At 42.2% G+C, this 21,947-nt stretch overlaps 1 protein-coding gene across 16 annotated transcripts in view; it reads left to right on the forward strand.

Moving 5' to 3' along the window:
* Positions 1-21,947, forward strand: part of LOC132582157 (protocadherin beta-16-like) — a 214,724-nt gene that overhangs the window by 167,394 nt on the left and 25,383 nt on the right. The window contains exon 1 of one of the 16 annotated variants that reach the window (XM_060253650.1): positions 6,255-8,654. The exons of 14 other annotated variants lie outside the window; for them this stretch is intronic. In XM_060253650.1, coding sequence (XP_060109633.1) covers positions 6,258-8,654 — 2,397 coding nt within the window. In that variant the 5' untranslated portion in view covers positions 6,255-6,257. Of the gene's footprint in view, positions 1-6,254; positions 8,655-12,323; positions 14,774-21,947 lie in introns of those variants that run through there. One more of the 16 variants, XM_060253645.1, reaches the window with a different exon arrangement.

The following is a 21,947-nucleotide window of genomic DNA, read 5'->3' on the forward strand; positions in this document are numbered from 1 at the left end:
TGGTATAAAATGTTTGTAGCTTCATAGCTTCTGTTCCTGTTTGAAAATATTCTGATTGTTTTGTTTAAAGCAAAATTACGAGATTGGCAAAGAGAAATTATGAAATGTGTTTGGCTCAATAAAAAGCCTGGAGTAGCATTAGAAGTTTGGCATTTCCTAATTTATTGAAATTATATCAAACAGTGATACAATAAATGGGTTGGTGTATCAAAGGATGCTCTATGGCTCCTTATTGAAGAAGCTATATGTATGATTGTTTTTACTTAATTATCATGGAATACTGCTAAAATAAAGGAAGGGGGGGAAAGAATGTCTTATGTTTACTTCCTAATAAACAGTAATAGAGAAGTCTGGGGTCTCATACAGAAAAAAATGAGTCCATCAGTGTCATTATTACAATAATTTATATATGACCAAGCCTTTAAGATTATGTCTCCTTGTATAAATTGGATTGCCAATAACTGTATAAGGGTTATAGATATTATTTAAAAAGTGGATGTTTAACCTAGACAGAAATGCTGCAGAAAAACAAGGGGGTAAATGGTTTAAATGTTTAAAAAGTTAATAATCAAATTAATTGGCAACTGTCAGAATGTGAAAAATTAATATAAATGGAATCTGCTAAAAAAAACCACAACCCCTTCATTTCAGTCATAATAGTGTTTACTAACTGATCTCCCATTGACACAATGCACTGTTTTTAAAAGCTGGCAGATTATAGGTGATTCTGAATAGGAGTGGTTTAATATTCAATTTATTTATAATCTGTTTGATTCCTAAAAACTAGGTTGTATAATAATGTGTCCTACCATCTATTGTGTGAAAAACTAATAACTGGGCGGGGGGGGGGTTTCCTTTCCCAGCATTATAGTTGCATTATAGTTGCAGAACTTCCTAATTCCTCCTGTCTTTCTGTGATGCTTTACATTGAGTTAGCTCAATTGACTTTAGGTTGGCAAGGCTTAAGATGACGCTCTTAGTGGATATATAAATATTTCCATTGTCATGTCGACAATTAACATCTAAAATGCTGAGAGTTCTTCATTCTCTTCATAAGTCTGTTCCTCCTGCTGCTACTGCATTACTATTAATTTCATTTATAGCCTACCTTTCTCACTGAAATGTAAGGCAGATTATAAAATATGCAAAGCAATTCAATAAGCAAAAAACAAACAAATCTCCAGTAAACAAACAAACAGTGCTGTAGGACTAAGATTATAGAAGCAAAAGACAACATGACAAAACTGATATATGCATAAGAATTATCTGCCATCCCCAGTCAATAACATAACCAATATGCATACGTTGTACAGTTTCAGTGGTTACTGATATAGAACAGCTACATCTCATGGACTGATACGAGGTTAGAATAGGAACCCAAATCTACATGGTCATAACTAATGGGAATGCCGAATTATACCAATCAATAATGTGTGACTCTATCGGATATCCTTACAAACACTATAATTCTTACTTTTAGACTACAAACAATAATTTCACAATACATAGAAACAAATCAGACTGGTTTCATACCTGGATGCTCCATGATCAAGAACATTCAATGAGTTGTTAATATAATGGCTTTTAGTAAATCTGAAAAATGTGACTTCATGCTATTATCGATCTTAAAAAGCCTTTGATAGCATAGAAATACTGTATGTACTCAATCTCCTATCACTGATGAAATTCAGCCCTAAATTCAGCCCTGAGCCACTTGTTGGGAAGGGCGGGATATAAATAATAAAATAAATAAATAAATAAATCAGTGCTATCAAAATTCTTTATTCTGGCCCCACCACAAGAATCCAAATTAATGGTTCCCTCTCAAATCCAATAACTTTGCAATGTGGGACATTTTGTTCACCCCCACTATAGAACCCTTGAAAATGGCTATCTATACAGACGTCTCAATAACAGGAATCCAAATTGGAGATAGAACCCCTACTGTCAGTTTATATGTTGACAATTTAGTTATATTCCTCTCAGATCTCAAAAAAACTCTCACAAAATTGCAAGAGATCTTTGCCAAAATTACTACTATTTCAGACCTTAAGGTAAATTGAAATAAATCCAGCATAGTGCCTCTACATATCACTGAATTTTTAACAACGCTTACAGATATTATTCCTTTACAAGTGGGAAATGTCTCAGAATTATAATCCCTCCTAATTTTAACAATCTAATTTAAAAAAAAAACCTTATAATTTGTTTCAAGAAATGAAAAATAAAATGACTTGGTGGAATTCCATAACTTATTCTTGGGCTGACAGACTTGATAAAAAAACTTCCTTCTCCCAAAATTTCTCTTTCTTTTCAGAGCTCTTCCCATGGAAATTCCTAGATCAATGGTATATAAATGGCAGAAAGCTTTTACACAGTTCTTCTGGGCATATAAAATAGGGTTACCAAGTCTGACTCAAGAAATATCTGGTGACTTTGGGGAGGGAGCCAGGAGCAAGGATGTGGCAAGCACAATTAAATACTGAAGGGAGTTCTATCCATCAAACACATTAAAATGCATTCCCTCCATTTGGAATAATGAAGGGTAGGAGCACCTTCTTTGGGGGTTCATAGAATTGGACCCCCCAGTCCAATCTTTTTGAAACAATCAAAATTTAAGCAACTCAAAAATGACTGTATGGCAACAAATTGAGCAAATGTACTCTGTATCCCTCTCGCTTCTATTCTTCGGTTAGCCCATATTCATATGCTGGAATATCCCTACTGGTGCAAAATCAAAAGACATACTGATTCCCCAATAGCCTTGACCCAGTCTCACGCTCCTCTTCTCCGTGGCGCTTCCATCTGATTTTGCACAAGCTGCCGCAGGGCTGTGACTCACCCTGTCTCTTTCCCACGGCAAGCAAAATCCTCTGAAAAGTGGTTTCTGCTTGCCACGGGCAGGGCTTTTTTTTGTAGGAAAAGCCCAGCAAGAACTCATTTGTATATTAGGCTACACCCCATGACACTTTTCCTGAGGGGGCAGGATACTCCCCCCCCCCATGACACCAAGCTAGCCAGAACTGTGTTCCTGAGGATTCCTGCTCAAAAAAAGCCCGGGCCACAGGAAAGAGGTGGGGCGATTGCAGCCCCGCAGCAACTTGTGCAAAATTAGACAGAAACACCATGGAGAAGATGAGTGTGAGACTGGGACACAGCCTATAGGAACTGGGACCAATTAATATTGTATTTATTTACATAAGTCAGAATTGTAATAGCAAAAAAACAGTGTGATTCCTCAGTGCCCATGCTACATATGTGGCAAAATAAATTTCAGGGTGGGGGGTTGTGTTTAGTAAAGTTACTAGCTGTTCGATTATGCCTAATATTAAGTCATATTAGGAACATTTTCACACTCTTTGGTACCCTGTAACAGAATACCTAGTTCATTGTGAAACTCCCCCAACTTTATTGTGAGTTTTTATTGTAAAAAAAAATATTGCGTGGTATATAATGTTTTCTTCCTTTGTTATTCTCTGACTATATATTTGAAAATGTATACCAGATGGTATTTCCTCACACCCTAACACCGCTGAATCAAAAGAACTGAAGCATAAGTACAGTATAATTAATATAAATCTAAGTCTGTAGTGCTGACTTGCATGGCTCATGGAGAGCCCCAATTGCAATTACCATCAATTAAAAGAGCCACCCAAGTGCTGTATACCTTGTGTACCACCTTAACAACTAAATATATACAATAAGATATACCAATTAATAATAAATACATAACTATATCTGTATCCTTTTCAGTTAGCAGAATACCTCTGACATCAAAGGTTCTCTTTTCCTAGCACTGATCCTTAGGCAGTCCTGGAGTATATGGAGAGAGGGGAATGGCTTGCAATTCAGATTTATGACACAAAAGTGTGTGCAAACTTCCAAGTTCTCCAGAATAAAATCTGGGATTTTTTAAAACAATGGTTCCATATATCAAAAGTGACCTGGGTGTTGTAATTACAGCATAGAAGCTGCAGAGAACAGCGATTGGTTGTTGGACCTTTTTGTCTCTGACATGAGGCCTGAAGCTCAAGGGACTCCCAATTTAGCCATCCTCCATTGACAGTTGTTTGAAGATGGGAAACACGTGGGCCCACCTTCCTGAAATGTTTGGTGGATTCCACATTGAATGGTGCTCAGAAGCATCACAAGTGGCACGTGAAAGAGCCACTGTGATGGACTGCACTTAGCAAAAATTTTCCTAGAGCAGCAATTCCAGATGGAAAGAGTTGACTCTTCAGTGGAATGGAGAGCTTGAGCGACAGACTGCTCCCTCCCCCATCCCCGCTTATTCTCTGACTGGCGAATGCCAGTTGAGGCAAACTATATGATCAGCTGAGTGCTGAGGGCATGGTCTTTTTTCTTTTTCTTTTTGCGAGGGTGGGGGGGGGGAGGTCTTTTGACCAGATGATCTTTGGGAAGTAAGACATTCAGTGAATTGGATTCTGACAGGGTCGGTTGGAGTCAGTGAGTCTGACAGAGTCAGTCGGTTGGTTCACCTTTGGAGTGAAGGGAAACGACTCCTTTCCTCCACTTTTCTATCAATTCTGAGGAAGAATTCAGTATCAAAACTGATAATCAAAGAGTCAGCCTAAACTGAAGTCCATTTTACACAGACACCAAAACCGGGACTGAGATTTTGACTGAAACTTCCATTCAGGGCAAAATAAAAGGGTCATATCTTTTGAGGAGAATAATAAAAATTCTAGCACAGTTGCACGGGGGGTTTTGCTCTGACCTCTGAGGAGACTCACAGTCTGTCATTAAGAGAATCGGATTTAGACACCTAAGGATATTGAAATACTGTGGTTTCCAAAGGGAGAGAGTTTAGGTACGCAATAAAGAGACTGCTTCCAGAAAACTTGAAGGGCCATAGGTAACTGTATGAAGAAGCATTGTAACTGGAACTAAAAGACTCACTCAAATGTCTCTCACTGTCAAGATCCAAGATTTTATGAAAATAAGCTTCAGCAACATTATTTCGATTGTTAAAAGAAGTAAAGTCTGTATTAACAATTTTTACCTCAGCATTTCTAACCCCTGACTGCATTTATTTAATCTCTGCCTATTAAATAAAATAATTATTTCTTTTTTAATGTTATACCGTTTCAAGTTCCATTTGAAGGGGGAAAACAAGAGGGCTCCTGCTTATCCCAGCAAGTTTCTGGGCTGGGCTAAAAGACAAATTAGATCTTCGTGAAGGGGTGGGACAGGAAGACTTTTAAAAACAATAACTAAATCCATGCTACTTGGAGCTGCTCAATCACAGTTGGGAACAAAATTTTTTTTAAAAAAAACCTGCCTGATAGTGGGGCAGTGCCAGCAGTCCATCTTAGCCACATAAGGCTCCCAAACTAAATACCACTGATTTAAGCATAATTCAAACTGACTTACTGTTTATGCAGTGATTCTCAGACTGTGTGTTGGAACTATATTATCTGACTGGTCAGTTGCAATGCCAGAACGGAGGCAGAAGGAAAAGATGAGCTAGAAGAGGAGGCTGCAAAAGCAGATGAAATTCCCTGCCATTCCATGGCTTCCCATTCAGTGGGGAGGCATTCTGCCCTGTGCTCCTTCATCTTTCTGGCTGAAGTCTGTTTTGTCAACCAAGCTAGTAGAAGCCACTTCACAGGTTATGTTTTTAGATGTACTAATAATTGTCAGTGTATGTAAGTGAGAGCCTTCAACATGTTGATCAGGTGGGTGTGATGTGCTGTAGTTGTGTTTGAGCAAAATGGCTGAGAGATCTTTATTGAAGATGTGGCTTTCTATTGCTATTTATTAATAAACCTTAGAAATAAAACATAAACCTTCCAAAAATAAATGTGATTCCTACATTTTGTGTGCACAGGGGAGGAGAAATAGGATGGAATGACTTTGCAAATGGATTTCGAAAGACAAGGTAAGATAGTAGTCATCCCAGAAGTTTTGAGAACTGGTGCTGCAATAAACAAATATAGTTTTCATGGTTCTCCTCTAGTAGTACCACAAGATGGCAGTATTAGCAAGCAGATGAATTTCAATGGCGTTTCAAGCATTTCATTTGTAGGAGCACTAACAGGCAGAGACCCTCTTTGTATGCAGAGGGAAGATAGGTGCTGAATACATGGGAAGAGCCAAGAAAGGAAAGCAGTGGATACAGCAGATCAAAGTTATTTTTTTCCCCAGAAAGGTTAAAATATCTCTCAATGGTTCCCAGCTTCCTCGTTTTGAAAATCATAAGTATCTGACTTTGGAGAGCCTGGCACAGCTTCAGGATGATAAAAGGTCTGTACCTTTTGTTCTTACTCTCTCTCTCTGGTGTGGTGTGTGTCTCAATTCGCTATTCTTTGCCTGAAGAGAAGAAAAGTGGATCTCTGGTGGCTAATGTGCTGAAGGATTTGAAACTGGGACCAGGGGAGCTCTCTGCTCGCAGAGCCCAGCTGGTTTCCAAAAACAATAAGCAATATTTCCAGCTGGATACCCATTCTGGGAATCTCTTTGTAAATGAAAAAATAGACAGAGAAGCTTTGTGTGGAGAGATGGAGACTTGCTTACTGTTGTCTGAAATTGTGCTCCAGAACCCCTTGAAGATATATAGTATTGAGATTCAGATAAAAGATGTGAATGACAATTCTCCTGAATTCTCTAAAAAGGAATTTGAATTAGCAGTTCCTGAGCATGTCCCTGCAAGTACTCGATTCCCCCTGGAATCTGCCCAAGATGCAGACTTGGGTGAAAACAGTATCCAGAACTACACTCTCAGCCCCAATGAGAATTTTCAGCTGGAAATACGAAGTGCCAGAGGTGGAAGGAAAAAATTGGACCTTGTTCTGGAGAAACCACTAGACAGGGAGAAGAAGGCTCAGTTTGTGCTGACTCTCATAGCAGTTGATGGAGGGGTGCCGCAGAGAACGGGAATAGTTCAAATAAAAATTAATGTACTGGACAACAATGATAACTTTCCTAAATTTACACAATCTGAATATGTAGTGGGGTTAAAGGAAAATAGCCCTAGAGGTACTCTGGTCTTGAAAGTAGAAGCCAGAGATTTAGATTTGGGTTCAAATGCACATGTCACCTACTCCTTCCATGAAGTGCCTGAGAAAATAAGCAATTTGTTCTACTTGCATCAGGAAACAGGGCAAATTACCATTCTGGGTCCAGTAGACTATGAAAAACAAACCAGCTTTGACATGGACATCAAAGCAACAGATGGAGGTGGTCTTTCAGGCCACTGCAAGGTCCTGGTGGAGATTGAGGATGAAAATGACAATGCACCTGAGATATCGATCATATCCATCACCAGCCCTTTGGTAGAAGATTCCCCCCTAGATACGCTGGTGGTGCTCTTCAGTGTCACAGACCGAGACTCCGGAGACAATGGCAGGACCTCCTGCTCTGTGGAGATGAACCTGCCCTTTCAACTAAAAACTACTGTGAATAATTATTATCAACTAGTGACGCAGACCCCGCTAGACAGAGAAAAAGTCCCTGAGTATAACATCACCATTACAAGTACAGATCGAGGCTCTCCCAGGCTTGTTTCCACTAGAATTATTAGTGTTGAGATCTCCGATGTGAATGACAACTCTCCAGTGTTTGAGAAGTCCAAGTATGAAATGCATGTGTGGGAAAACAATATTCCAGGCCTGCTGATGGGTTCAGTCCATGCTGTTGATCTGGACGAGGAGCAGAATGCCAAGGTGGCCTATTCTCTTGTGCCTGGAAATGCCAGTGGTGCTCCTGCGGCCTCCTATGTTTCCATCAACTCAGAGACTGGGAATCTTTATCTTCTGAGATCTCTGGATTATGAGCAGATCAAGGAATTCCAAGTGACAGTGAGGGCTTCAGATGGGGGTTCTCCTCCACTGAGCTCAGAAGTTGTTGTTCGAGTTGTTATCCTGGATGAAAATGACAATGCTCCCTTCTTCCTCTACCCACTTCAGAACAGCACCTCCCCCTGCAATGAACTGGTTCCCAAGTCAGTGGAGGCCGGTTACCTGGTTGCCAAGGTGGTGGCTGTGGATGGGGATTCAGGTCAGAACTCTTGGCTGTCCTATGAATTGCTGAAGGCCACAGACCCCGGTCTTTTCAGCATCGGAGCCCAGAATGGGGAAGTGAAGACCAGGAGACCACTGACAGAGCGAGATACAAACAAGCAGAGACTGATTATCCTGGTGAGAGACAACGGCCACCCTCCCCAGAGCAGCACAGCAACCCTGAATATACTTCCTGTGGATGGCTTTTCAGATCCTTATCTGAATATTGCAAGTGTCAGTCAGGAGGCCAGTGAAAAAGATGGTTCCTTGACTATGTACCTGGTGATCTGCTTGGCTGCGGTGTCCTTTGTGTTCCTGATCTGCATCATTGTGTTTGTTGTCATCAAAATATACAAGAAAGAGTCTAGTTTTATCACTGCCCTTCCTCAGTTCCCCCCTGCCTTGCCTGAGATCCCAGAAACTGGTATTGATTCTCAGAGTGGATCACTTTCCCGGACTTACCACTATGATGTTTGTCTAACCGGTGGATCACTAACCAGCGATTTCAGATTCCTTAGGCCTCTCATTCCTGTTTTTTCTATGGGGGACCCAAATGTTTCTGAGAATCACAGGATTTCTTCTATCTCTCAAGAGACTCCTGAGCAGGCAGACGGCCAAAAACAACTAGAACAGGTAAGTAAATAGCTATGTCCCCTCCCTTAATTGCCCCATGTGCTAGGGAAATTTCAGCTGGGTTGTGTTACATCAGAAATAGTTTTGTGCTAAACTGTCACATTTTAAAAAAAATTATAATAATTTGTTCTCTCTGTTAATTCATTGTGTTTCTCCTTATGAGCTCCCAGGGGTGAGGGCAGGAGCATGGGCAAGGGGGAAGGACAACAGCACAGTCCATAATGGGAGAAATAGGCCACAGCGCTGTTAAATTCAACAGCAGGAGCATTGACGCAGTATGGGAATGGATCAGCCTGCTTACCACCAAATATAACCCCATCCCACCTGCTGGGAGGAAAACCACACAGTGGCAAGCCCTCTCATGCTCACAAGTTGCTGCATGGTTCCCTTGCCATCTGGTGGTGAGACCCCCCACTGTCTGGCCATGCTGCTGAATGACTCCACCCCCAAGATCCCTTAAGGGATTCCCCAAACTGGGGGAGACAGATGCACAGGAACAGCCTCTTCCCCAATGGATCTGTCCCAATGCCCAAACAAGCTGTGCCAAAAATGCAGCTCAACGAAAGCAGTGTAGACCAAATCACAACCCATAACCACTGAGAACCCAAGGGAGGGTGGGTGGGAGGGAGGGAGAACTGGAACAACAGAGCACACAGCCGTAGCAGCCATCGTGGTAAAATGGGGAAGGGGTAGATCAGATTGGAAACTCTGAGCACCATCAGATCTGCTTGGAGCTCAGCCCCTCCCTGGCCAGCCAGAAATAAGCTGATTGGCTGGCTAGGGCTGCTGCAGGGGTTACTCCCTTGAGCCCCATGCAATTGGCTCCTAAGCAGCTAGGGTCGCCATCCAGTTGGGACCTGGATATCTCCCGCTTTTATAATTGTTCTTCAGATTGCAGAGATCAGTTCCCATGGAGAAAATGGCTGCTTTGGAGGGTGGAGTCTACGGCATTATACCCTGCTTAAGGTCCCTCCCCTTCCCATACCCTGCTCCAGAATCCCCAAGTATTTCCCAATCCAGAGCTGCCAGCTAGACAGCCTCACTCTGCCTGCTCCCATCCTCGGGCACAAACACTGCCCCTTGGAGATGTCTATTGTGGCTAGTTAAGTGCCATTTAAGAACAGTGTATTATTTACATTCAAGCGTATTACCTGTTTAGACCATTTAAGTGCAGTCAATTTTACTAATTTCATAATATCTCAAGTTTTCAATACTTGTTCCCTTTTGTTTAGTACAGAGTGAGACATCCAAAACTATGGAAAGACAATCCTTGCTGCTGTTATTAACTTTAGCATCACATCTTGATGAGAAACATCCACCATTTTAATGTAGTTAAGAGGAAAATTTTCTTTTCTTTTTTAAAAAAAAATTTAAAAAAGAAGAATATTTTCACTTTTTAAAGGAAGATCAGTTTCTAACACTTCCTATATGGTTTCCTGAATTGAATTCCAGAAAAACTGTGCCTTTTAACAGAACCACTACATATGGTTGTAACTTGTCCTGTTTGAGTAATACCAACAATTGCCTGCCATTTTATGAAACATTTTTGCCTTCTCCACAATATCTATCCCAAACTCCCTTCGCTGTACAACCAAACAGCCTTAATAGAGTTAAAGCTTTCGTCTAAAATATTTTATCCTGTATTCCACTTTATAATATCTAACCGTTATAATCCTGTGGAGTTAGTTGGAAAGCCGCTGTTTCAGAGAGAGGTGTTAAAAACACCCCTCCCGCTTTCAGCCACCCACAAAGAGGAATCTCAGCTCTTCCTCTTGTCTAGCAGGAATTCAGCTTAGATGTTTGTAGCAGCAATGCAGTAGTAAACCAATAAAGATCTCCAGATTGTCATTCCTTATTTTTAAGTAGAATACCGTTTTCGCACACAGCTAACCTCGCAGTCACAATCCTGTTCCCTCCGCAGCGTCCGGTCGGATTTTGCACCATCCGCGCCTGAGGTACAGGAAGTGCCGCGGCTTTTGCGTAGCAAATGTAAACCGCTAAAACCCAGTTTACATTTACTACGCAGAAGCTGCGGCACTTCCTGTAACTCCGGCGCAGATGGTGGGAAATCCGACCTGACGCTGCGGAGGGAACAGGATTGTGACTGCAAGGTAAGCTGTGTGCGAAAATGGTAGAAGTTCACTTAGAAGTCTCTTTCAAGTTCCGGAGGCTCCGACTGATTGCCAAGATGGTGATTGTGTGTCTCGGCACAGAGAAGGTTGAAATGTCTTGAGACTAGTTGCTGCTAGTTCTCTCAACTTCCCAACAAAACTCTCTTAGCTCGGTGGCATCCTGCCTGGTGTCTCCGAGGGGGGACAGATACCTGAACCCCTCCAACAGCACACAATTCGGGTGGTCATTAGAGAGCACTCTAATGGCTCACCCGACCTTGTCACACCACTTTCGTTTTTTTCTTATGAAACATTTTTGCAATTTTCCTGAGAGTCAAATTTCATTTTAACTTTTTAAAACAACGTTTGAGTCCAGTAGTACCTTTCAGACCAACGAAGTTGTATTCTGGGTCTAAGCTTTCATGAGCATGCACATTTCTTCAAAATACATTGAAACAGCAAGTCACAACCATTAGATATAGGTAGCAGGTGAGGAGGATGTTGCCTGGAAGGGCCAGTTAGAGCTAACATTGGATTAAGGCAACTGGTAAGACCCAAAAATAGCACCTGGCAACATCCTTCTCACTTGCTACCTAAAGAAGTGTGCATACACACAAAAGCTTAGTCTCTGAATACAACTTTGTTGGTTGTAAACGTGCCACTGGACTCAAACCTCCTGCTTCAGCCCAATACGGCTGCCCACCTGAATCTACCTTTTAAAACAGTTATCTTTCATTTGAAGGCTGACAGAGATCCTCTTGTACATATAGAGTTTCAGGCATTGGCATTTAATCAGCACTTCACTCCTTTGTTATTCAGTTGAAGTAGCAGAGAATAGATTTTAGCGAGGAGTCCCCAATACTGTCTGCTGTTCTCACCTTCTTCGAAAAGGATGCTCAAAAGCTCTTTACCTGTAAATAATTAAAAATTATTCTGCCCTGTGCTTCTTCATCTTTCTGGCTGAAGTCTGTTTTGTCAACCAAAATAGTAGAAGCCATTTCACAGGTTATGTTTTTTGATGTACTAATAATTGTCAGTGTATGTAAGTGAGAGCCTTCAACATGTTGATCAGGTGGGTGTGATTTGCTGTAGTTGTGTTTGAGCAAAATGGCTGAGAGATCTTTAGTGAAGATGTGGCTTTCTATTGCTATTTATTAATAAACCTTAGAAATAAAACATAAACCTTCCAAAAATAAATGCGATTCCTACATTTTGTGTGCACAGGGGAGGGGAAATAGGATGGAATGACTTTGCAAATGGATTTCGAAAGACAAGGTAAGGTAGTAGTCATCCCAGATGTTTTGAGAACTGGTGCTGCAATAAACAAATATAGTTTTCATGGTTTTCCTCTGGTAGTACCACAAGATGGCAGTATTAGCAAGCAGATGAATTTCAATGTTGTTTCAGGAATTTCATTTGTAGGAGCACTAACAGGCAGACCCTCTTTGTATGCAGAGGGAAGGTAGGTGCTGGATACATGGGAAGAGCCAAGAAAGGAAAGCAGTGGATACAGCAGATCAAAATTATTTTTTTCCAGAAAGGGTAAACTATCTCTCAAAACCATAAGTATCTGACTTGGGAGAACCTGCCACCATGGATGACAGCTTCAGGATGAGAAAAGGTCTGTACCTTTTGTTCTTACTCTCTCTGTCTGGAGTGGTGTGTGTCTCAATTCACTATTCTTTGCCTGAAGAGAAGAAAAGTGGGTCTCTGGTGGCTAATGTGCTGAAGGATTTGAAACTGGGACCAGGGGAGCTCTCTGCTCGCAGAACCCAGCTGGTTTCCAAAAGCAATAAGCAATATTTCCAGCTGGATACACATTCTGGGAATCTCTTTGTAAATGAAAAGATAGACAGAGAAGGTTTGTGTGGCAAGATGGAGCCTTGCTCATTGTTGTCTGAAATTGTGCTCCAGAACCCCTTGAAGATATATAGTATTGAGATCCAGATAAAAGATGTGAATGACAATTCTCCTGAATTCTCTAAAAAGGAATTTGAATTAGCAGTTCCTGAGAATGTGCCTGCACGTACTCGATTCCCCCTGGAATCTGCCCAAGATGCAGACTTGGGTGAAAACAGTATCCAGAACTACACTCTCAGTCCCAATGAGAATTTTCAGCTGGAAATACAAAGTGGCAGAGGTGGAAAGAAAAAATTGGATCTTGTTCTAGAGAAACCACTAGACAGGGAGAAGAAGGCTCAGTTTGTGCTGACTCTCATAGCAGTTGATGGAGGGGTGCCGCAGAGAACGGGAATAGTTCAAATAAAAATTAATGTATTGGATATCAATGATAACTTCCCTCAGTTTACACAAACTGAATATGTAATGAGATTAAAGGAAAATAGCCCTAGAGATACTCTGGTCTTGAAAGTAGAAGCCAGAGATTTAGATTTGGGTTCAAACGCAGAGATTACCTACTCCTTCCATCAAGTGCCTGAAGAAATAAGCAATTTATTCTCCTTGCATCAGGCAACAGGAGAAATCACCATTTTGGGTCCAGTAGACTATGAAAAACAAACCAGCTTTGACATGGACATCAAAGCAACAGATGGAGGTGGTCTTTCAGGCCACTGCAAGGTTCTGGTGGAGATTGAGGATGAGAATGACAATGCGCCTGAGATATCTATCATATCCATCACCAGCCCTTTGGTAGAAGATTCTCCCCTAGATACGCTGGTGGTGCTCTTCAGTGTCACAGACCGAGACTCCGGAGACAATGGCAGGACCTCTTGTTCTGTGGAGATGAACTTGCCCTTTCAACTAAAAACTACTGTGAATAATTATTATCAACTGATGACCCAGAGCTCACTAGACAGAGAAAAAGTACCAGAGTATAATATCACCATTACAGCTACTGATAGGGGCTCTTCCAGGCTCATTTCCACTAGAATGATTAGTGTTGAGATCTCTGACGTCAATGACAACTCTCCAGTGTTTGAGAAGTCCAAGTATAAAATGCAAGTGTGGGAAAACAACATTCCAGGCCTGCTGATGGGTTCAGTCCATGCTGTCGATCTGGACGTGGAGCAGAATGCCAAGGTGGCCTATTCTCTTGTGCCTGGAAATGCCAGTGGTGTTCCTGCGGCCTCTTATGTTTCCATCAACTCAGAGACTGGGAATCTTTATCTTCTGAGATCTCTGGATTATGAGCAGATCAAGGAATTCCAAGTGACAGTGAGGGCTTCAGATGGGGGTTCTCCGTCGCTGAGCTCAGAAATTGTTGTTCGAGTTGTTATCCTGGATGAAAACGACAATGCTCCCTTCTTCCTCTACCCACTTCAGAACAGCACCTCCCCCTGCAATGAGCTGGTTCCCAAGTCAGTGGAGGCCGGTTACCTGGTTGCCAAGGTGGTGGCTGTGGATGGGGATTCGGGTCAGAACTCTTGGCTATCCTATGAATTGCTGAAGGCCACAGACCCCGGTCTTTTCAGCATAGGAGCCCAGAATGGGGAAGTGAAAACCAGGAGACCACTGACAGAGCGAGATACAAACAAGCAGAGACTGATTATCCTGGTGAGAGACAACGGCCACCCTCCCCAGACCAGCACAGCAACCCTGAATATACTTCCTGTGGATGGCTTTTCAGATCCTTATCTGAATATTGCAAGTGTCAGTCAGGAGGCCAGTGAAGAAGATGGCTCCTTGACTATGTACCTGGTGATCTGCTTGGCTGCGGTGTCCTTTGTGTTCCTGATCTGCATCATTGTGTTTGTTGTCATCAAAATATACAAGAAAGAGTCCAGTTTTATCACTGCCCTTCCTCAGTTCCCACCTGCCTTGCCTGAGATCCCAGAAACCGGTGTTGATTCTCAGAGTGGATCCCTTTCCCGGGCTTACCACTATGATGTTTGTCTAACCGGTGGATCACTAACCAGCGATTTCAGATTCCTTAGGCCTCTCATTCCTGTTTTTTCTATGGGGGACCCAAACGTTTCTGATACTCACAGGATTTCTTCTGTCTCTCAAGGGGCTCCTGAGCAGGCAGACGGCCAAAAACAACTAGAACAAGTAAGTAAATTGCTATGTCCCCTCCCTTAATTGCCCCATGTGCTAGGGAAATTTCAGCTGGGTTGTGTTACATCAGAAATAGTTTTGTGCTAAACTGTCACATTTTTTTAAAAAATTGTTCTCTCTGTTAATTCATTGTGTTTCTCCCTATGAGCACCCAGGGGTGAGGGCAGGAGCATGGGCAAGGGGAAAGGACAACAGCACAGTCCATAATGGGGAAAATGGGCCACAGCCCTGTTGAATTCAACAGCAGAAGCATTGACGCAGTATGGGGATGGATCAGCCTGCTTACCACCAAATATAACCCCATCCCACCTGCTGGGAGGAAAACCACACAGTGGCAAGCCCTCTCATGCTCACAAGTTGCTGCATGGTTCCCTTGCCATCTGGTGGTGAGACCCCCCCACTGTCTGGCTATGCTGCTGAATGACTCCACCCCCAAGATCCCTTAAGGGATTCCCCAAACTGAGGGAGACAGATGCACAGGAACAGCCTCTTCCCCAATGGATCTGTCCCAATGCCCAAACAAGCTGTGGCAAAAATGCAGCTCAACGAAAGCAATGTAGACCAAATCACAACCCATAACCACTGAGAACCCAATGGAGGGTGGGAGGGAGAACTGGAACAACAGAGCACACAGCCATAGCAGCCATCGTGGTAAAATGGGGAAGGGGTAGATCAGATTGGAAACATCCACCATTTTAATGTAGTTAAGAGGAAAATTTTCACTTTTCCTGTATTCCACTTTATAATATCTTACCATTATAATCCTGTGGAGTTAGTTGGAAAGCCACTGTTTCAGAGAGAGGCGTTAAAAACACCCCTACCCCTTTCAGCCACCCACAAAGAGGAATCTCAGCTCTTCCTCTTGTCTAGCGAGAATTCAGCTTATTTGTTTGTAGCAGCAATGCAGTAGTAAACCAGTAAAGATCTCCAGATTGCCATTCCTTACTTTTAAGCAGAAGTTCGCTTATAAGTCTCTTTCAAGTTCCGGAGGCTCTGACTGATTGCCAAGATGATTGATGTTATAAGCCGCCCTGAGTCCGCTTGCGGAGAGGGCGGGATATAAATGGAAAGTAATAGATAGATAGATAGATAGATAGATAGATAGATAGATAGATAGATAGATAGATAGATAGATAGATAGATAGATAGATAGATAAATAACAAGATGGCGATTGTGTGTCTCGGAACAAAGAAGGTCGGAATGTCTTGAGACTAGTTGCTGCTACTTCTCTCAACTTCCCAACTAAACTCTCTTAGCTCAGTGGCACCCTGCCTGGTGTCTCCGAGGGGGGACAGATATCTGAACCCCCCCCAACAGCACACGATTCGGGTGGTCATTAGAGAGCACTCTAATGGCTCACCCGACCTTGTCACACCACTTTCGTTTTTTTTCTTATGAAACATTTTTGCAATTTTCCTGAGAGTCAAATTTCATTTTAACTTTTTAAAATAACGTTTGAGTCCAGTAGTACCTTTCAGACCAACAAAGTTGTATTCTGGGTCTAAGCTTTCATGAGCATGCACATTTCTTCAAATACATTGAAACAGCAAGTCAGCAACCATTAGATATAGGTAGCAGGTGAGGAGGATGTTGCCAGGAAGGGCCAGTTTGAGCTAAGATTGGATTAAGGCAACTGGTAAGACCCAAAAATAGCACCTGGCAACATCCTCCTCACCTGTTACCTGAAGAAGTGTGCATACACACAAAAGCATTGGTCATTTTCCCACTGAGCTTACTTCGGAGCGACGTCCCTCTTCACCGCGCAGCGTCTGCGCGGATTTCCCACCAGCTGCTCCGAGGCTGCTCCGAGGAACCAGGAAGTGCCGTGGCTTTTGTGTTGCAGATGTAAACCGCTAAAAACCAGTTTACATCTGCGACGCAAAAACCGCAGGTAAGCTCAGTGGCAAAACGACCTTAGTCTCAGAATACAACTTTGTTGGTTGTAACCTCCTGCTTCAGACCAATACGGCTGCCCACCTGAATCTACCTTTTAAAACAGTTATCTCTCATTTGAAGGCTAACAGAGATCCTCTTGTACATATAGAGTTTCAAGCATTGGCATTTAATCAGCACTTCACTCCCTTGTTATTCAGTTGAAGTAGCAGAGAATAGATTTTAGTGAGGAGTCCCCAATACTGTCCGCTGTTCTCACCTTCTTCGAAAAGGATGCCAAAAAGCTCTTTACCTGTAAATAATTAAAAAAAAATGCAGGACTATTATTCACTGCTTCAAAAGGAATAACTTTTAGATCACAAATAAAGTCATAAATTATTTTTAGAACTCTTTTAAGCAAAACTCAGACATATAGGCAGGAATATCAGTAAATGTAAATGTTGATAAATCCATCATTTAGTAGCACTTATGCTTCCAAGCAAAAATAGATTTAATCTTTTCCATAATTCCAAGTCTGCTGTAATTTTAGTTATAACTTGTTGGCAGGTCAGTTTTACTTACTTCATAATTTTTGTAATCTTTGTAACTTTTTTTTGGGGGGGGGGGCGGGTTCTCTTACTGCAAGACGCTTTGTCACTCTTGCATTAATATTATTTAACTCCGGAGCTTGGGCAGAGGGATTTTAAACTGCTATTTAGAGTATTGGGACAGTGGGCCCTCGTCCTGTAGGCCCCGCAGAGCCCTCCAATTTGACTTCAGGCTCCATTTACAAAAATAGATCAGTCTTAGTTCATTCTAAAGAGACTGTGAACTGAACAGAGAAACAAAAGTGACAATCAGAAATCCAGAGTGAGCATCATCTAAAATATATCTCATGGAACATGACTGGATGGTCAAATGAAATCCAGGATACCACATTCTTACAATTTACCAGATATTATGATATAATTTTTATACAAGATACCAAGTTAACATCAAATTTAACATTAAACGTACACACTCAATGCCGCCACCCCCCCATACACACACTACTAAAGGATGACCTAGTAGGGGCCTGGCATATTTGATTTCTGTGTAAGTGAAGTATAATATATCATTGCTTCCTCCCTTATGATCCTTAGCAATAGCTTGTCTTTTGACTTTTCAAGATCAGATTATTTTGGCTGTGAATGTGTATTTTCCTCACTGTTCCTCGTCCTTTTGTCATGAGAATTGTTGACTAGACTTGGAAATTAATATTCTATAGAAAAGAATCTCACTCAAAATATGATAGGTTAATGTTAAATATCAATGCTTCGGTTATATCTAAATTCACTTAGAATAAGAAAGAAGTGGAGATAGTGGGCATCCTTGGCTGGGCCTCTATGGCATTATGCCCTGCTGAGGTCCCTCCCCACCCAAACCCTGTCCTCCCTGGGCTCCACCCCCAAATCTCCAAAAATTTCCTAACCTTGAGCTGGCTACGCTAGGAGGCTATACTTCTTGCTCCCTAGGCTTCCTAGTCTCCCACAGAGCCGGCCACCGGGGGAGCCCCGGCACGATGACGTCATCTGGAAGTGATGCTATCACACCAAGTATATTGCCAGATGGACGCTCTATCACTTTGGAAAAAACTTTATGATAATCAGTCTCCCGCCTGGAGCCAGGTAGGACCTGGCAACGCTACTGCTCCCTGGGCCATTTCGGGTCAGGAAAATGGTAACAAAGGAAAAGTTGAAGCCACTTCTCTCTCCCATACTGTGGACTTGTTTCAAATTGGAGCCTTAGACACTTGTTTCCTCTTCCTGATGTCTGATTGCCAGCTTCAGAGCCAGAGCAGGGAACCCTCGACCCCACATCTTAAAAACCTTAACATGTAGTCCAGGCCTCAGATCATTTATGTTAATTGTAGAATGTTTTAGAGCAGTGGCCCCCAACCTTTTTGGCACCAGGGACCGGTTTTGTGGAAGACAATTTTTCCATGGACCAGTAGGGGTGGGGGTGTTGGGGGTTTTGCTGCCCCAGGATGCCCCAAGCCCACACCCCATCCCTGCCCCCCATGGAGGTCTTTAAATAAGGAATAGGTGAAGGTCTCTGCCTCACTCCGCGGCCTGGTTGCTAACAAGCCACGGACCAGGACTGGTCCACAGCCCAGGGATTGGGGACCTCTGTTTTAGAGCATAAACAACGCACATGAAAAACTCCATTTTTTATTAGGTCTGAGGACAGATTCCACTCTTGGTCTAACTTAGTTAAGATCTTCTTGGCTTCTTCATTACTGCTAAGCATCTGTGGAGTATTTGCATGTTATTTGCCATCAAATGTGTTTACACTTGTTTTATTTAGAGCTTTTTTCTGCCAAGCTTTATCTGACTTTTCCAGGGTCAAACACAGTGATGGGTAATCTACCACCGCAACTCAAGAATAAATGTGTCCCAATGCTGCCATAAAAATCCTAGACAAATGATGAATGGAGCTTACCACAACTGCCTCAGATCCTTCCCCTGCTATTCACACACACATATTCTCTCAGCTTCTTTTGGCATGCTGCTTCTGCCGCTTTGCAGAAGGTGATCAGACATAGTTTGTAAGTTGTCGTAAGCTATATCATAGTAGTTGAAGTCTCCCATTATTACTATTTCTTGGTTCCTATAATTTGTTTCAGGAAGCAATATAACAAGCCTTTCCTTCATTTGGTGGTCCCTGATAGACTCCAACTACAGCATTGTTTTTATTTTTCCTCCATATTTCCAGTCATTTGTTTCTCCATTCATTTTTTCTCAGATGCATTCCATAGAGCTACTGTGCTTGCAGTCTTGGAATTTTGTGCATTTTTGACATATAAAACTGCTCCTCACCTCTTTCTATTGCATCTTTTATTCTTAAACACATCATATTTTTCAGTTGTTACATTCCAATTTTGGGGATCATCTGAGTCATCTCACCATGTCTCAGTTAAGTCATATATGCTTCCCCATACAAATAGTGCAAGCTCATCATGGTTATTTTGCAAGCTCTGAGCATTAGTTCATATAGTCATCAAAGGCAATTTATGTTATCTGCCAATGTCTCTCCTGCTACTGTATTGTGTATTATTTTGTTTTAGCCATCCTTACAACTCCACCAGTAGCGCCAAAGTACCTGTCTTTAGAGTTTTCCTTTGTGTCTTATCTCCATTTCTCACAGGATTCCTTATAAAGCCCTCTTGATCAGGTTTGCCAGGTTTCCCAGACCTCATGAAGTGCAGTCCATCTCTTGTGAACAGTCCTTTGCTACAGAAGCTTAGGCAATTGTCCCAGAAACCAGACTTCTGTCATTAACCTGCTTAACTCACAATAACTGTCAGTTTTCTTGATACTTCATCATTTCTAAACCTCTGTCTTCGTCCCTTCTGTTGGGGTGACTTTTGCTTCTTCCTTACTTCCTTGAAACTTGCCTAAAGCTCATGTGATGTGCTGCGTAGAGGTACAGTTCCAACTTTTCCTCATGAGAATCAAGAAGAGCAAGCACGACATTTTTCATTATGTTAGTGCTCAGCATGTGCCTTCACTTTACAAAGCAGTTATTGCAACGCTTGCCCATTGTTTTAAAAACTGTGCTAATGTTTGACTTTCCTTCCTTGGAGTTACTTTTCATCCAAGGAATGAATTCATATGTACTTTACATATGCATGATATGTGTGAGACACCGGTTGTACATTTTGTCATGGAGGAGGAGGAGGAAAAGGAGATTGGATTTATACCCCACCCTTCACTACCCAAAGGAGTCTCAGAGCAGCTTACAATCTCCTTTCCCTTTCCCTTCCCCTCCCCACAACAGACACCCTATGAGGTAGGTGGAGCTGAGAGAGCTCTGACAGAAACTGTTCTTGAGAGAACAGCATTGTGAGAGGTCAAACCAAGGTCATACCAGCTGCTGCATGTGAAGGAGTGGGGAATCAAATCCGGTTCTCCCAGATAATAGTCTGCACACTTAACCACTACCCCAAACTGACTTTCTTAACCACTACACCAAACTGCCATGTGGCTGACCATGCCTTCTCTAAGTATATCTGACTCTGTTGTGACCAGTTTTTTAAAGTGTTTTCCCTAGATGAACAGGGCATTGATGGCTGAATGGTATGTACCAATTTGTAGGCTAACAATGTTGTTCCTTTTTCCAAATCATCCTGTGCCCTTTGCATTCAGTGTTATCTAACACACTGTTTTTCAGTTGTAGTTCTGATTTTATTTAGCTAAAACACTTATTAGCTGCCTTTCTTCCTTACAGAGCTTGAGGCAGCTTATAGCAGCTTAGTAGGTAACGATTTTCATTTTTTGTCTATCTCATGCTGGACTACCTGTAATTCCCTTATATAGAGCCAAGGTGCGGCCTCACTGGGAACACTGTGTACAGTTCTGATTGGGGATCTCAAATAGGATATCGGGGGGGGGGGGGAGTACAGAACAGGACAACCAAGATAGCCAAGGGGTTGGAGCACCTTTCCTATGAGGAAAGCCTGAAGAATCTGTGACTTCTTCGTTTAGAAAAAAGACAGCTAAACTGAGCCTTGATAGAGATTTACAAAATTATGCATGGAATGGATTAAGCCCTGTATCCTTGGTGCTTGGGGGGGCAACTGGGAGGACTTCTGGAGTTTTGGCCCCGCAGGTAGACTTTCTGATGGAATCTGGGTTTTGGCCACTGTGTGACACAGAGCGTTGGACTGGATGGGCCACTAGCCTGATCTAATATGGTTTATCTCATGTTTTTTATGTTCTAAGTGAATAGATGGAGCTTTTCTCCCTCTTCCTTAATACTAGCTAGAACTTGGAAGCATCCATTAAAGTTGATGAGCGATAGATACAGGATAGACAAAATGAAATGCTTCTTTACCCAACAAGTAAAGTGTAGAATTCACAGCCTGTGGATGTAGTAATGGCCACAAGATTAGATAGTTTTAAATGGGGCTTAGATAGATTCATGGAGATAGGTCCATAAATGGCTTCTAGTCATGATGAGTGAGGGGAACCCACATATTCATAGGCAGTCAACTTCTGAATACCGGTGCTGGGAGGCAGCATCAGGGGGAAGCCTTCTGTGTCCTGTTGTTGGCCCTTTAGAAGTTGGTCGCTGTGTGAGACAAGATGTTGTACTAGATGGAACGCTGGTCAGATCCAGCAGGTTCTACTTACGTTCTTGTATAATCATACAGAAAAAACATTCCTAGAAGAATGGTTTTCCTAGACAGAGGGCCTTTTCAGTTTGGTCTCAGAGACAAAACAATATATCAGTATTAAATAAAACCTGTGTTCT

This window comes from Heteronotia binoei, chromosome 14 (genome assembly GCF_032191835.1).
Source record: "Heteronotia binoei isolate CCM8104 ecotype False Entrance Well chromosome 14, APGP_CSIRO_Hbin_v1, whole genome shotgun sequence".
In the NCBI taxonomy this organism is placed as follows: Eukaryota; Metazoa; Chordata; class Lepidosauria; order Squamata; family Gekkonidae; genus Heteronotia; species Heteronotia binoei.